Source organism: Pogona vitticeps, chromosome 2 (assembly GCF_051106095.1).
Source record: "Pogona vitticeps strain Pit_001003342236 chromosome 2, PviZW2.1, whole genome shotgun sequence".
NCBI classification, from domain to species: domain Eukaryota; kingdom Metazoa; phylum Chordata; class Lepidosauria; order Squamata; family Agamidae; genus Pogona; species Pogona vitticeps.
The window spans coordinates 294,760,968-294,776,786 of NC_135784.1; the positions used below are offsets into that span (position 1 = coordinate 294,760,968).

Below are 15,819 nucleotides of genomic sequence, written 5' to 3' on the forward strand. Positions count from 1 at the left end.
CAATTAGGAGAGTTAAAACTGTTTAGGTGGATCATGCTGGGAGCTTAAAAATGTTAGTGTATCGTGCTAACTGTATTAACATCTTGTGTTAAATTGTTGAAGAAAATTAGTTTGTTAATGTCACAGTGTTAAACGTGTTAAAATGATAACACTCCATAAAACGCAGTTGTTACATTAATTTTAAGAGAATTGCTACATGATATGACTAAATATTAAGAGACTGAAGTTGCTAAAAGGGCCCCACTTCCATTATGCTCCCAAAATAATGATATAGAACAATCATAGAATAATTGAGTTGGAAGGGGCCTATAAGGCCATCAAGTCCAACCCCCTGCTCAAGGCAGGAATCCAAATCAAAGCGATGGTTGTCCAGTTTACTCCTTTCAAGCTCTGGACTTTGGAAGCAGATAGATATTCCTTGAAAGATGTTGCTTTCTCTGTTTCCAAGTATAGTCATCAACCGGACTGACAGTTGCCTCTTACTTCATTACTGAGTATAGTACCACATCGAAATGTGGTAGATTAGTGTGGATTGCACACCATGCCCTGGTCCCCTGTCCCTGCAGTAATTCTAGGATAAGAACCTGCTGGATCTGACCAGTGGCCACGCTGGTCCAGCATTCTGTTGCCCTAGTGGGCAATCAGATGCCTCTGGAAAGCCTACAGAGAGGAGTTAGGCACAATTGTACCTCCCCAATCATATTCCCCAGAAACTTGTTTACAAAACTCAATGGTTTAGGTATCTGACTACGAAGCCAGAGGTTGGGAGTTTGCTTCTCCATTGTGCCTCCTTCCCAGGGGCCCGGTCGGTCAGTTTATTGCTATGGTCCTTAGACAAACCATACAGAAAAGAAATATACCTTTACAAATTTCCAGAATTCCAGATATATCATAAAAACATTTGGCATTCAAAGGCAAATGAAAACCTTGTATCTAGTTACCACAGAATTTCCGAGACTTGAGTAGCGGAACAGAGGCTGGACTCAGTGATCCATAGAGTCTCTTCCAGCTCTGCTGTTCTGCAGTTATGACTGTGATTATATTTTCTCTTGATGTTGGAATGTCATATCTAGCCACCCGTAGCATGATCCTCTATCAATTTGTCCGATCCTCTTTCCAAGCTATCTACCACAGTGGTTATCACTACACCTTTTGCTAGCGAATTTCAGAGTTTAACTCTGCTGCACTCTGTGAAGTACTTCCTTTTATCTGTCCTCATTAGAGATGGGGGTATTTGTATATATTCGCACAGATGGAAATAATGAGGGACTGTCCACTCACAAGTTCGCCACTGATGCGAGCTCATCGGATCTTCCTATTGCACCGTTGTCTGCAATCAATTACCCAGTCCTGGCAGGAGGTGGGAAAACAAACCTCTCTGCTAGGTCGAAGAGTGGCTAACCCATTGCGGAGAATGGCGCAATAGGAAGCCTCTGCGGAGTCAGTGGCAGCATCGAAATCGTGAGTTATTTCCACTTCTGTGGGGATATTCGTATATGAATACCTTCGTCTCTAGTCCTCATAAATGAAGAAGTTGCGTTGTGGTGGTGATATATAAAACTAGAGCTGTGTGCAAAGAACTTCTTGAAATGCTCCACCCTATTTGTGGGACAGATAAACTGGGGAAATGTATCACTGCTCAGAAAGGAAAAACTGGGGAGATGGCTAAACATGTTCTCTGCCATGGGCTCACTCTTTGAGGTTACAGTAGCCCAACTGCTTGCTTGCTTTTTGGCCCCCTTCTTTTGTTGTCCTTGTTCGGGAGGGAGCATCATGCTTACCGTTTTCTCCACAATGCCTGCCATTGTTTCCGGACAATATGAGGAGAAAATGGCCGCTCCTCGTAAAACAGGGTAGAGAATATTCATAGCTAGTTCTGCCAAGCGTCCTTATTCATTGGGGTGGGGAATGTGGGTGAGAAACAAAAATTTCAGGAACGTTCTCTTAGATATTTTGGCTCTGCTGCTCAAATCTCAGAAGTAACCCATCTTCCTAATTTTGGAAACAAACTATAAAAGGGAAGTCACATGCAGGCACCATTCATTTTCACTCCATGTGAAATGGCTGAGAGATGCTTCTTAGCACACCGAGCGATATTTCACTTGGGGAACTCTTGAGGGGCTGCTCAATGAGAAATTCAGAACAGCTTCTGAAAGCAGTTAGGGAAGAAACTGATGTTCTCCCGCTTTGCAGTTCATCATGCAATTGTCAAGACAATGAGCAGAGCGTACCAGAGAGACTTGCAGAGTAATGGAATAATTCTGTACAGCTGTTGCTGTCTCTTAAGGATTTCCCATTTTCAGTGAAGGGGAAGCAGGTCAGACTTATCCACAGTGCTTGTTAAGATTAAATGCTTGGCATTCCATCCCTTTTAAAACCACTTAGTGCAGAAATAGTACCAGATTAGTTAACTATCAAGGGCTTCAAGCTTGATTTTAAGGAATTTTCATTTAGCTGGAGCAAAAAGAAAAGGAAATAAATTTCGCTTAGCCACAGCATTTGAAGTCTTTTTCAAGCAAAAAATAAAAATATCTCACAGAGCAAGCAAAATTTGTCAGGAACGAGAATGCTCCTATTGTATTCTTTGCATGAGTGAAAGGTTTTCAGTTTTGTATGGATGTAAGTGGAGATTTGCAAGGTAAGATTTAAGGGGGATGAAGGGTAAATGCTGTGCTGAATAATGAGTTCTGCTCTTGAAATGAGACCTCTCCTTCTCTCTTGGAAATGCTGTGCCAATCTGCTTTGGGAGATTCCTCCAAACCGATTTCTCCCACTGCAGATCTGAGAGTAAACAGGGGGCTAGAGAGAAGGAAAGAATCACCTTTCTCCTTCTGTGGAGGATATATTGATGGGAGAGGTTAGTTGAATCCCTCCTCCCCCACAAAGCTTCCATATCATCTGCCTCTAAAATCATATACTGTCTTCTCATCTCCAAACATCCATATTAGAGTTAGCTAAACTGCAGGTCTGCTAGTTGTGGGTCAAACATTTTGCAACAGCAATTAACATTATTCATACTGACCTGCCATTGACCGGATACAGACAATACAAAGATACTGAGGTAGCTATTCTGTGTAGGGAACAGCACACCAGCTGTTAGTCGCATGCCACAGTCACAAGTATCTGGCATAATTGTATTTAGTTATTTGTTCGTTTAAAATATCTATATGCCATCTTTCACCTCATGTACTCATGGTAGCTTATGGTATTTAAAAAGCTAAATAATATTTTTTTACAATATGAAAAATACATTAAACAGATATATTTAAAATGCAATATCAAAAGCACAAGTAAAACAATGGAAAAAAAATCTGTTTTAAAAATCCCCTTGGTGCACCAGCTGTTCAAAGAAAAATCTGCCTCAAGAGAATGGTCGCTGCCTACTTGCTGAAGGACAGCTGGGGCCTGCCTAGCTACTCATTGGAGGGAGTTCCAGAGTCTGGGAGCAGTCCCTCTCCCATGTCCCCACCAAGTGCTCCTCTGGGGGCCGTGGGACTGAAGGGAAAGGCCCTCCCTGTATATCTTAACACTTGCAGGCTTATAAAGGGAGGTAGGGTCTTTTAGACAGCTTGGACCCAAGCGTTTAGGGCTTTATAGGTTAATTGAGCCCAGAAATGGCACCTAAAGCCTGACTTTGAATACCCCGGGACTTGCTCCACTTATAAAATAAGTGAATTTGGTGTGTGTGATGCAAAGGCTGGATCAGGGCTTTTTGCTCACAAGGCAGCTTTTCCCCTCCCACCTGAGGGCTTCTACTTTTTTATTGCTGGAAGGATTCAAAAGGGATTTTTTTTGTTGTTTAGGACAGTGTGTGTGTGTATTTGTAGAGAAGGAAGAAAGGGTGGAAGCAGAAGCGCCAGCTGGAGTAGAGAGGGAGAAGGAGTGGGAGGGAGGCAAAGACAGAGAGTGGGAAAAGCAGTGGGGGGGGAGATAAAAGAAGTCCTTGCAGCACTTAGTGCCTTGACCACTATTGTCGGGGGGGGGGCTGCAGGAAGGTGTCGGATGACTTCTTGCCAGCATGTATATGTGTGAATAGTCCGTGTTTGTGTTTCTGTCTGGGGGAGTGCGTGTGAAAGGGAGCAGAGCAGGGTTCATTAAGCAAAGAAGTGAATTGGCAGAAGGAAGAGGAAGAAGGGGAGAGGGGGGGGTCATGAAACACTAAATTGGAAAGAGCTTTTGCCAGAAAAATCCAAGGGAAGAGGTGAAGGAAGGAATCCCAATACTGTGATTGTGCATTTCAAAGTCATGCCTGTTTTCTCTCTGCCTGAGCCCAGAAGGAGAGGAGGGAAAACAGGACTGAACTTTCTGCAGAAGTTCAGATGGAGAGAAAGAGAGGAGGAGGGATCCCATTGTGTGTGTGTGTGCGGGCATGCAGATTTCAATATGACCGGGAAGGGGTTTCTTTTTTAGCTTTGATTGCCATAAAAAGATTGGCAGGAACGAAGGGGGATGCTATGGGCTGGAATGTGACTTGCATCGCATCCAGTGCAAATGGTGAACTCCCAGAACCTTTCGCAGTCTCTGTGCAAATGCTGGCTGCAATTAAAAACATAACACAGGCTTTGAATCAAATCAAACCCAAGCCAAATCATTCTGATTCAGTTCTCCGATGTAGTCACACTCTTGTGGAGCGAGTACTAAGCTTCAGGCTAGGGAGGTCTTTGTTTTAAAACCTAACCCATGGCATTACCAAGAGTGCTTGGTGAAGGTGTAGTCTTTCTCAACCCTAAACTCTTCTTCCATAACATAAAGGTAATGATACAGGCCTATCTTGCATCGATCTTAAGGTGATTACACAGAAAGTATACAGTATGTAAAACATTTTTGCACTTAAAAAACATGCCATGCCTGTACTGTGTTATGCTTGCGTCAGTAGAGATCCTAACACGATTGGATGCTGTTGCAAAGGCTGGGAAGTACGAACCTTGGAAGAATCATTGTGTCTCAACTTATGCATTACTTTGAAAAAATATGAAAGAGGGGAAGTAAGTTGAATCCTCTCCATTCACAGGTTTTTGTGTTTGTTTTTTTGTTTTGTTTTGTTTTGGGGTATACATTTCTTCAGTTTACTTGTTGAGCATCTCCTTATAACAGAGATTCTAGGAAAGAACATAGGACTTCATATGTTCAAAGTATGTGTTTTGCCACTGAGCTGTGATCTCTTGCCTAACCCTGCAGGAATAAAGTTAATATTCCCATATAGTCTTAGCCAGTTTTTTGATGCTGATGCATTTTATTTATGCATTTCATTTTGTAGTATGCGTACACCCACCAAAACAGACATGTAAAGAGCCTAGTGCATCAAATGTTGTGAGTATTTGCCCTTCCAAATGTTGTTGGACTTCAGCTCCTATCATACTGGCCGGGAGTGATGGGGCTTGGAAGTCTAACAATGGAGGACTCCTCATTTCTATACTGTACTAAATGGGATGTATATTCCTACACAAATCTTATTCACATGAGGAAATTCTTTCTCTTTGAAACAACTTCAACAAGTTTGGTCTTCAGGCTAATTGGAAATGGGGGAAGTTGACCAGAGGAATTATAAATAACGGGAAAGACCTTTCAGATTTGAAAAAGTACTGAATACTAGGTGAATAAAGCATATTTACTAGGAATATTAGGAATACAAGGGGAGTACAACATTATCTTCCTGAGGTGTCAGGATTTGGAGTAGAGAACAGCAACTGAAGAGGTACGTTTGGAGGAAAAGTTTTGTTTGCAAAAATGTTTTACTCTTTAAATGTCACAAAGTTCACAAAAGACTGCACACAACACGCTAATGAAGGGAAGACAGTTTGGCCCGTTGCTGTTCTCAGATACTCTGGTTTTCTTTTAATTTGTGTCTGCATTAAATGTGATGCTTCATATCAGTCATAGGATACATGATCTTCTTCCATATACTCTCTGCTCCCCGGAGTTACAAATAAGGCTGTTGAGATGCATCTCAAGAGTCTATCCTGGCATTGTAATTAAGATAAGAAAATCCGGACTGGCTTCTTTTACTTCCCCTCTGCTGTTTTTACAGTGTTCCACCACCTGCGGTGGGGGAGCCTTTTGGAGAGAGGTGGAATGCAGTACACAGAATGAGTCAGACTGCCAGCACATTACAAAGCCTGAACCAGCACGAAGGTGTTACCTGCGCCCATGTGCCCAGTGGAAAACTGGCAACTGGAGCAAGGTAATGTGTCTTTCATGTTCTTCCTAATTTCCAGGTGAATTTAAAAAAATTCTCATGACACTGAAAAGAGTTCAACCTGTCTGGCTCTGATTTAGAGGATTTAAACACTTTTTTCACAAGCAGTGTTGCAAAATAGGTTTAGAAATATCTTAATCAAAGACGTTCCCCAATATGGAGATATTCCCGCTGTCCTTTATTTTCTTTGGATTCAATGTCACAAAACTAAGTTGCTTGACATTTCATTAAGAAAGAAAGTAGAAAGGTACATTGAATCTAAATCGATTGTCTGTTTGGAAGTATCAACTGCGTTATGAATGTAATTATGAAGCATTTATTTCTGTAACAGGAGGTCTCGTTGCATCTGTTATTTTTAAATTTCATGTTTTGTTTGTTTTTTATTTAGCCAGCCTGTTGTTAATATAGGAAACTCAGGCATTATTTACTATCAAGAAGAAGACCCTTCTTGTCTTTAAGCCACTAAGAGACTAAGAACTTTCCTCAGAGATTTCTTGTTTTCCTTTTCCATTCCCATTCCTTTTTCATTTTGTGTAAATAAAGTAAACCATGCTCTGGTTCATCCAGACATACTAAATGGGAAACTGTATAACATATTTTCTCCTTGCAATGAAGGCAAGTCTTTAGAGTGTGATAAGATGACTACAAAGGGAAATGACTGATCATACAAGAAAGGGAGCGATCTCCCTTAAACAACCCTTCCTTTTGTCAGGAAATACTCCAGCCCAACCCCAAAAAGCAGAAGTCCTACAGCAGGACCAAACGGTTCAGTATAGGCAAGGATCAGAGCCAAGCTGGTGTGCATTTTCCTGTGTGTCATGTGACTGAGAGGGGAAAGATTGTGCCAGATGGCTCCTTACATGGTCTAGATTTCCCCATGTGATCATATCCTGAGTCTCAGAGAGAATGTGCATGTTTGTTAGACTAATCTTTATGGAATGACACAAAACATTCAACAGTGCCAATTGTCATCTTCTTGTTCAATGGACTTTTTAAAAGGTAGAAGTACTCAGCTAGTTCTTTGGCAGCTTTGTGAGCAGTAGTTTCATTTGCAGATCTGATCTGTCAGATATTAGCTTTGAAAAATTTGTGCACCTGGAGGGGAAAACGTTGTGTGTTAGGGGAAAACACTCATCTTCTAGGGGAAAGCATGTTTTTAAAATGTCACAGTTCCCAGACTAAAAAAGTTGCCAACGAATGCAAAAAGATTAGCATTTTTTTCTGTCAGTAGCATTATTTAAAAGAGACAGAGAGAGTTCACTCAAAGAAACAACTTTTTTGTGCATAATACGAGTGCCGATATCTTGTTGGGGTCTATACAGACAAAATAATAATACTGTAATTTTTTGGTGGTTTTAATGTTTGGAGAAGTGTCTTGTGTTAATGCTTGTGGACGTGTAATCACTAGTTGTAACTAGTTGTGCAACAGACATCTCACTTAAGAGTGGAACTCCCTGCACAATGTTAGCTGTGCAGAAGTGAATCCCTGCAGAAGTGAATCCCTGAGAAGCTACTCCCCTTTGTATTTTGTGTACTTCTGCTAATTGTTTTCACACACACACACACACACACACACACACAGAGTTCCAAAATGTGAAAAATGTACAAAAGCTCTTATAAACTTGCCCAGAAAGAACAAAGCTTCCAAAAAAATTCAATCTCATCTGAGAAAAGTAGAGGTTTATATTGTGATTCCCCTTAACATATGTTGTGTACCATAAAAGCCACCTTTATCCTCCCTGGGGTAAACAATAACCCTTCGACTAGCCTGGGAAATGGAGTCTGGACCCAGGTTAGTCAGTGATGACAAAACAGGGATTTGTATCTGATTCAAACCCAGGACTCTGCTCGCTAGGCCACAGTACAAACTGCTGGACAGCTCAATGATTTGAACATCTGACTGTGGAGCCAGAGGTGTGATTCCTTGTTGAGTCTCCTTGACAGAGACTAGACTCAATGATCCATTCCAGCTCTGCAGTTCTACGATGGTGATAATGATATCTCTACTGACAGGTTGGCCACAGATTCCTGCCAGAGTCTTCTGCAGTTCCAGAAGTCAACTTCTTCATGCTCTTTTTCTTCACAGTGTTCTTCCAGCTGTGGAGGCGGTTTCAAGACCCGTGATGTTCATTGCCTTGATGTGCGTGAGAATAGAATCCTGAGGCCATTTCATTGCCAGATAGTCGAACGCAAACCATCACTGAACACGAGCTGCAATAAACAACCTTGCTTTGAGTGGCATGCGGAGGCCTGGAATGAGGTATATTATCTCTAAGGCAAGCTATTGGGTCAAGCAATTAATTGCCAGTTGTGAGCACAATCCATGACATTTATATGTATTTGATCTTGAAGGAAGGCACACCATTACAGTATTATGGAATCAGACTTTGCTGTTCCTCTTGGGAGTGTCAGGGCATTTTTTTTTTTTTATGTAGAACTGTCAGTTGCTGCACATAATCCTGGAATCTTCTGCAACAGGGATGGGCAACTTACCATAGAATCATAAAATTGTAGAGCAAAGGGCTGTGGTATAGCAAAACCAGGGCTGAAAGGGTCAAGGCTCTGGGACTTTCTGAGTAATAGAGACTAAGACATCCTCTGCCATACCATCTAGGCTAGAGGCTGTCTGAGTTTTTGAGGAGAGGGACGAGTAGAGCACACGTGTCCAGATTTGCCATTATACCAATGCTGAAGGGGCACTGAAGCCAACTCATTGCCAGTTCAGGAATGCCTCTAAACATCTCTTTAGCTCTCCAGATAGTACTGGATTATAAACCACCCACAATCTCTCACTCTCAGCTATGGTGGCTGAGCCTGATGATAGCTGCATTCGTCCACGTGACCTATATGTTACATCCCAGACGACTGGTACCACCACCATTTAGGTTAGGCACTCGTCAGTCTCGAGAGACTATGGTAATGTGCTCTGAATTAGAGGTCTTGGAACAGCATCTAGTGTGGCTGAGAAGGCCAATTTGAAAGTGACAATCCCTTCAACACTGAAGGCAAATACAATCTGTCCCCTGCCCAGCTCCCTGATTTTGCTGCTTTCAGGACTGCCTCTTTGCCTCGGCCTGCTGGACAAGGGTCTCTTCCAGTTGGGAGAGGCCATGATGCACTGCCTGCCTCTGGGCTGAACGCTCAGATGTCAAGGTTTCCCATCTGTTGAAGTCCATTCCTAAGGCCACCACCATGCCTCTTTTTTAAAAAGTGTATAGCAGAGACAGATGGGAGAATAAGAGAAAAACAGAGTCAGAAAGCTGACTCAATCTTCTCTACTGTTAAAAACCACATTTGGGGACATTACCTTTTAAAATTACAATTCACAGAATCTTTTTACTGACTCAGAGACTCTGTTACTCCCCCAAAAATAACTTTTCTAAGCCATGCCTCTATCTATTCAGCAGTTTCACCTTTAGGGAATTGTTTTAAGTATCAGAAAACCTTTCTTCCTTCAGATCTCACCTCTTTAGCTTTTAGGAATGAGGAGGTAGTAAATATCCATCCCATTGCAAAATAGATTTTAGTCGGACTCATAGCTTTGAAAGTGTTGACGACAAAGTACATTAAAAATAAAAGAGCCTCATGAAGACAGAAGCAGTTCGAAAATATTGGCCGGACCGGGAATGAACCTTCTGGATTGAACTTTCAGCACACATCCTATTTCCACACAAACTTACAAGCTGTTAACTCTGCATACAGAAACAGCTCTTGCAAAGCAAAGTGGAAGGAAAGTTGTAGCTCCATGTCAGAGAATCTGCTGGCATCGGAAGATATGTTTCATATCTTGTGGGTTGGTGTGGGTTTTTTTTTTTTTGGTAGGTTTTTTTTCCATTTTCTTCAGCCTTCATTGCTTCTCCGTCTTTTCTTTTTTGCTTTTCCTTGGAAGCTGAACTAGTTAACCCTTTGCTCTAATTAATCATGACAGTTCCTGTCCTGTTCTTTAAACCTGTTCTTGCGTTGTCATTCTCAATGTCTTCCAGTGCCCTGTTACATGTGGTGGAGGTCTCCAGCAAAGAGCAGTGCAGTGCATTAGCATGGAAGACCATCTGGTGGAAGATATGAACATGTGTGACCACAAGACCAAACCTCCAGGCTCTCAGAAGTGCAACCTGCACGAGTGTGTGGCAAGCCCAGGTCCGTTGGAAAAAAAATAAAAGAGTAATCAAATTTCAGAAATTCTGTACCACAAGCTGCCACATTGGAGATGCTCTGGCTCCCCCCCCCAACACTGCTAAATACATGTCTAAAGGTGAATCGTTCACCACATATGTGACTTTTGCTCGTTTATCCATTCTGCTTGGTTTCCCCAATTATCACTTAACTTAAGGTGAAACTCCCAACAAAAAATAATATTCAGTTATATACTAAAATTTATATTTTGAGCATAATGTATTTGCAATATATTTTTGAATGTGTTCTCAGAAGATATGAACGTATCAGCCTATTGTATCTTAAAGCAGAGATATGTTTTATCTCAAAATTAGAGATGGGATAGTTGTATTCGTCTCCTGGGGGAGAAGAATACAAATATCACCACCACAAAGGGATTGGGCCCTTTTGACTCTCCCCCCAGAATCAGCTCAGTCCACTCACTGACCTTCGTGTGGCGTGTGTGGCCATCATCGGAAAGATTGCGCCAAGCACAGAACTAAGCCCAGCTGGCACTTCCCCACCTCCTTGTGCAGCTGTCCACTCAACAGCTGAGCAGGGAGACTCATCATCCCACCTCCGTGCCAGAGTGAGCAGCTGCACAGGAAGGCGGGGAAGTGCCAGTCAGCCTACTTACATGATTGCCATTATTATTATTATTATTTATTGTATTTATACCCCGCCTATCTAGTCATTTCGACCACTCTAAGCAGCTGATGTTTCCGATGATAGCTCCACGCACCATGCAAAGTCCTGTGGGTAGACCGGACTGGTTCTGAGGGGAGGGTTGAAAGGGCCAAGCCACCTGTGGTGGCGATATTTGTATTCGTCTCACTTAGGACACAAATACAAATATCCCATCTCTACTCAAATATGCATTTCAAATACATGATGTTGTAACTTTGAGCTGAGGAATGCTTCATAAAAGTTCAAAGAAGTGCACAATTTGAAAGATTATTGCATTCTGTTGCTTTTGCCAGGTGTTTCCAGATCTGACTAGCTTGCTTCAGTAATCACAGAGATTTTCTCAATCATCCCTAGATATGTAACAGCTTTGCTTCCCAAAACAAATTTAGAGAACCCCAAATCTTTAGGCTAAAACTTATTTGAAACTGGAATGCCAGGAAGTCATGCCAAGGTGGTGGTGATTTAGGTATTAAAATCATGGCACAAACAGTGAATAATGCCATATTCAGGATTGTGGTGGTCTTATAGCTCAGTAGTTTGCTATCTGCTTGCAGAGCCAGAGGTTGGGCGTTTGAGTCCTCATGGTGGAAGAGCCAGCCTGCGTAGGACGCAAAATGCACAGTCCTAGGATGCTCCCAGAAGAAGGAGATGGTAAACCACTTCTGAGTATCCTGGATATTCAGGGTTTCCTACCTGGAAAACTCTGAAAAGGGTTGCCACAAGTCAACATTGAGTTCACAGTACACAAGTGTTATCATTATGGACAACTGCAAACACTAAAATTACTTTTCCATGTATGTTGAAAAGGATTCCTGTACATGGATGGCAGAGTCAGGAACAATGTGGACACGATAGACTAACAAACATAGGTTCTCACACACTGAGGTGCCGACTCCCTGTCTAGCAGCAAATAGGAGAAAATTACTTGTTTACTGTATTCTACTCTAAGCTTGTCTCAACCCACATTTAAATGAGCTTGCTTTTGTTTATCTATAGTCATTTGAGATATTGTGGCTTTGTTTCTAAGACAAGAAGATATACTTTTACTTTAATGTGTGATTTGACCCATAGTTGCCACAATCCAGAGAAGATGATAAAGGTAAAGGTTCCCCTTGACATTTTTAGTCCAGTCGTGTTCGACTCTAGGGGGCAGTGCTCATCCCCGTTTCCAAGCCATAGAGCCAGCGGTTGTCCATAGACAGTTTCTGTGGTCATGTGGCTAGTACGACTAGACATGGAATGCCATTACCTTCCCACCGTAGTGGTACCTATTTATCTACTCTCATGTGAATGCTTTCAAACTGCTAGGTTGGCAGGAGCTGGGACAAGCGACTGGAGCTCACTCCGCCTCATGGATTCAAACTGCCGATCTTTCAACCTTGCAGCCCAGAGGCTTTGCGGCTTAACGTGCCACCACGTCCCTATAGAGAAGCTGTAGACAAAAACAGGATTCTGTATCTGCCCATGCTTCCTAGATAAACAGTTGCAAGCCAAAATCAGATAGAATTTTACATATGCAGCCGAGTGTGGATGATGGCTGTTTCAATAACATGTGCTTGCATTCAAATCTTCCATCCACATCTAATTATATGAAAATAACATTTTATAGATGCTAGAGCTGGATCAGGGTAAATACATACAAGAGAATGAAGACAAAATGTATAATTATCTGAAACATGGAATTAATTTTATACAAAGCGGGTGCAGGCATTTGGCATTCTTTAATAATACATTTGTTTATATATTATTTGTAAAAACATTTTAAAACCACCTTTTGCTTTCTGGATACTGCAGTTTTTAAAATGTTTTAGCAAATGATAAGTAAATAAAATTTATTATTCATGAAGTCAAAATGTCCATATATGCTTTTGGTGATCAGTAAATGTTGACACCATTTGCATCACCATGTGAAAACTACAATCAAGAAGGCCTCTTCCCTTGTTGATCCACATTATACATGATATATTTGATCACGAGTCTGCCCCAAAAATCGTAATTTCTGAGTTGTCTGGTATAGGGAGAGTTGCTCCAAAAGTGAACACCGGTTCCTTGATTTGGGCTTGGAATCAACCAGGCAGCCCATGTAGCTCTTTCAGAATTAGTTTGATGATATTCTGCCTGGTTAAACCATGTACAGTTCTGGCTGCCAATTCTGCACTAGCTGAGCAGCAGAGAAGAACGATTCAAGGAAATAAAGATAACCATCTTCAGATACCTGAAGGATCAGCATACAGGAGGTGGAGCAAAACCATCTGTCCTTGCCCTAGACTTCTGGTTCAGGACCAGTGAGTGGAAGTTGGAGGGCTGTAGCTTCTGGCTTCATTAGGGGCTAAATCTAATGTTAGTCTGAGATATAGTAAACCTGTTGAAATCCATAGATATTGTGACTCACAAAACCATTAATTTCAGTTGGTCTATTCTGGTCTCGATATTATTAGATTTCACCTAGAACCTACCTTCCTAACCGTATGAGAGAAGGCTGTTATCCCTCTAGGAGAGGCACATAAGCAAAGAATAGGGAGCCATTTGTCTGGGATGATTTATTTAGGAGTTACAGTTGTCCAGATATTCTTGTACTATAATTCCCATTATCCCTGATGTTGATCTTGTTACCAGAAGCTGATGGGGATGCAGGAGTCCAGCAACATCCAGGCAGGGGAGAATACAGATTTCCTATCCTAGTCTAGCTGCAAGATTCCTGCATTGGACCAGATGGTTAGATTATAGGACCTTCTAAGATCTCTTCCAGCTCTCAAATGTTAGGTTCCTATTGATGTTTGTGCAACATTCAAGTAACTTGCTGTGGCTAATTGCAGCTAATTGATGAGGTGCCAGTGTACATATCCTGTTTCCCCCCAAAATAAGACCTAACCTAAAAATAAGCCCTAGTATGATTTTTCAGGATGCTCATAATATAAGCCCTATCCCCAAAATAAGTAAGACCCCGCCCTCCACCCTTGTGCAGCAACCAGAGGACGATGACATGACTGTAGTAGATAGTTGTGCATTAAAAGAATAAAGCATCCTCTGAAAATAAGCCCCAATGCATTTTTGGAGCAAATATTAATATAAAACCCTGTCTTATTTTTGGGCAAACACGGTATTGTACAGTCAGACGTGATCAGGCATGCGACCAAAACATACCCTGACATCTTGTCAACTAGTCAGAATTAACCACAGCAAGTTATGCAAATCTTACATGGACTCCAGTAGATTCTGCCCAATGGCATCTAATCTCTAATGAATAGATGCTCATGATTCCAAGTCCATCACCTAATTTCATGACCCATTTCATGTTCTTTTCCTCAACTTGTCTTGAGTCGCATAATATGGATCAGTTCTCGATGACTGAGTGACAGAGCAGTGATTAATAAGTCATTTAATTTCTTTTGTTTCTTCTGAAGCCTTACTATGAGCACTAAATGGTATTAATGTATTTATGCATATGGGTGTACGTATGTTTTACTGCAGGGTCAGCTTGCAGAAAAGACAGGCTGTCAGCAAATTTCTGCAAGAGGGTGAGGGATGTCGGCAAATGTTCGGTGCCATCTGTGCAGAAGCAGTGCTGCTCCACATGCAAGACACCCTGGACTGTTAGTAAAAGAGGACCTCGGCATCTGTCAAGCCTCAGATCATAAAGTGACCGAGAACTAAGAAGGCCAAATCAGAAATCTAACCTAAGCAATGCTATTAAGCAGGAGTGCCTCACCCACCACAATGTCTGGAACTATGATACTGTGACTTTAATCTGTTCCAAATCCAGTGACTTTAATGTGACTTTAATCTGTTCCAAATCCAGTGACTTTAATCTGTTCCAAATCCAGAGTAACCTTAGCTCAGATTCAGATCATTGGGTTTATTTTGTTCTAATGTTTTGTATTATTATTTTGTTCTATTACTAAGAGCCTGTTCACACAGCCATTTGCCCCACTGTGTGATGATGGGTTGGGTGGGTCTATTCTTTTGTCATGGTGTCCATATGGGGACACTACTGTACCAGACTAATTTGCCCAAACCTGAACCTTTTTGCACCCCTGCCAAGGGGTTCTACTCTTTGAGTGCAGATTGGAGGGCTCCAGTTTAGTCCATTCCCAGCAAGTGCAGTCACTTGGAATGGGCTAAATTAGAGCCTGGCAGCTCCTTCCAGTGTCAATTTCCAGTATCCTGAAGTGACTTAGGAACCACTTCAGGCTATCAGAAATTCAACACTTCCCCTGGTTATCTGTTGAGAGTCAGGGGAAGTGAAATTTGTATTGCATATGCTAGATCACCGCTGATGCAATGAATCACTTGCATTAACATTTTAAAATTTATATTTCTTTGCCTCTCTGTGTATTGCTGATCACAATTGCAAGCAGTTTCTTACACAGAAAGGCATATATATATATGCCTTTAATCAAAGCACTTTGATTAAATTATATATATATAATTTATATAATTATCTCATATATATATATATATATATATATATATATATATATATATATATATATATATATATATATATATATATATATATATATATATATATATATATATATATATATATATGAGATAATTATATAAATTATATATATATAATTTAATCAAAGTGCTTCATCACATCAAAGATGATCTAGGTAAAAAAAATAATTTTACTTCCCTTGACTTTCTGCAAACAATCAAATGAATGATTTAATCAACATGAAGGTCGATATGGTGTTCGGATGAGAGGAGCGTGCCAAATGGCATATCATTCCTTCCCCTGACCTCAACCAACCTTGTGCAGCCCAGTCCATCCCACA

The 15,819-nt window shown here is 41.2% G+C and overlaps 1 protein-coding gene across 1 annotated transcript in view; it reads left to right on the top strand.

The window, feature by feature from the left end:
• The window catches only part of ADAMTS12 (ADAM metallopeptidase with thrombospondin type 1 motif 12), a 184,402-nt gene extending 169,444 nt beyond the window's left edge, over positions 1-14,958 (top strand). Inside the window, exons 20-23 of the mRNA XM_072992863.2 lie at positions 6,029-6,181; positions 8,283-8,456; positions 10,180-10,333; positions 14,507-14,958. Coding sequence (XP_072848964.2) covers positions 6,029-6,181; positions 8,283-8,456; positions 10,180-10,333; positions 14,507-14,673 — 648 coding nt within the window. The 3' untranslated portion in view covers positions 14,674-14,958. The remainder of the gene's footprint in view (positions 1-6,028; positions 6,182-8,282; positions 8,457-10,179; positions 10,334-14,506) is intronic.
• Positions 14,959-15,819: the final 861 nt, after the last annotated feature.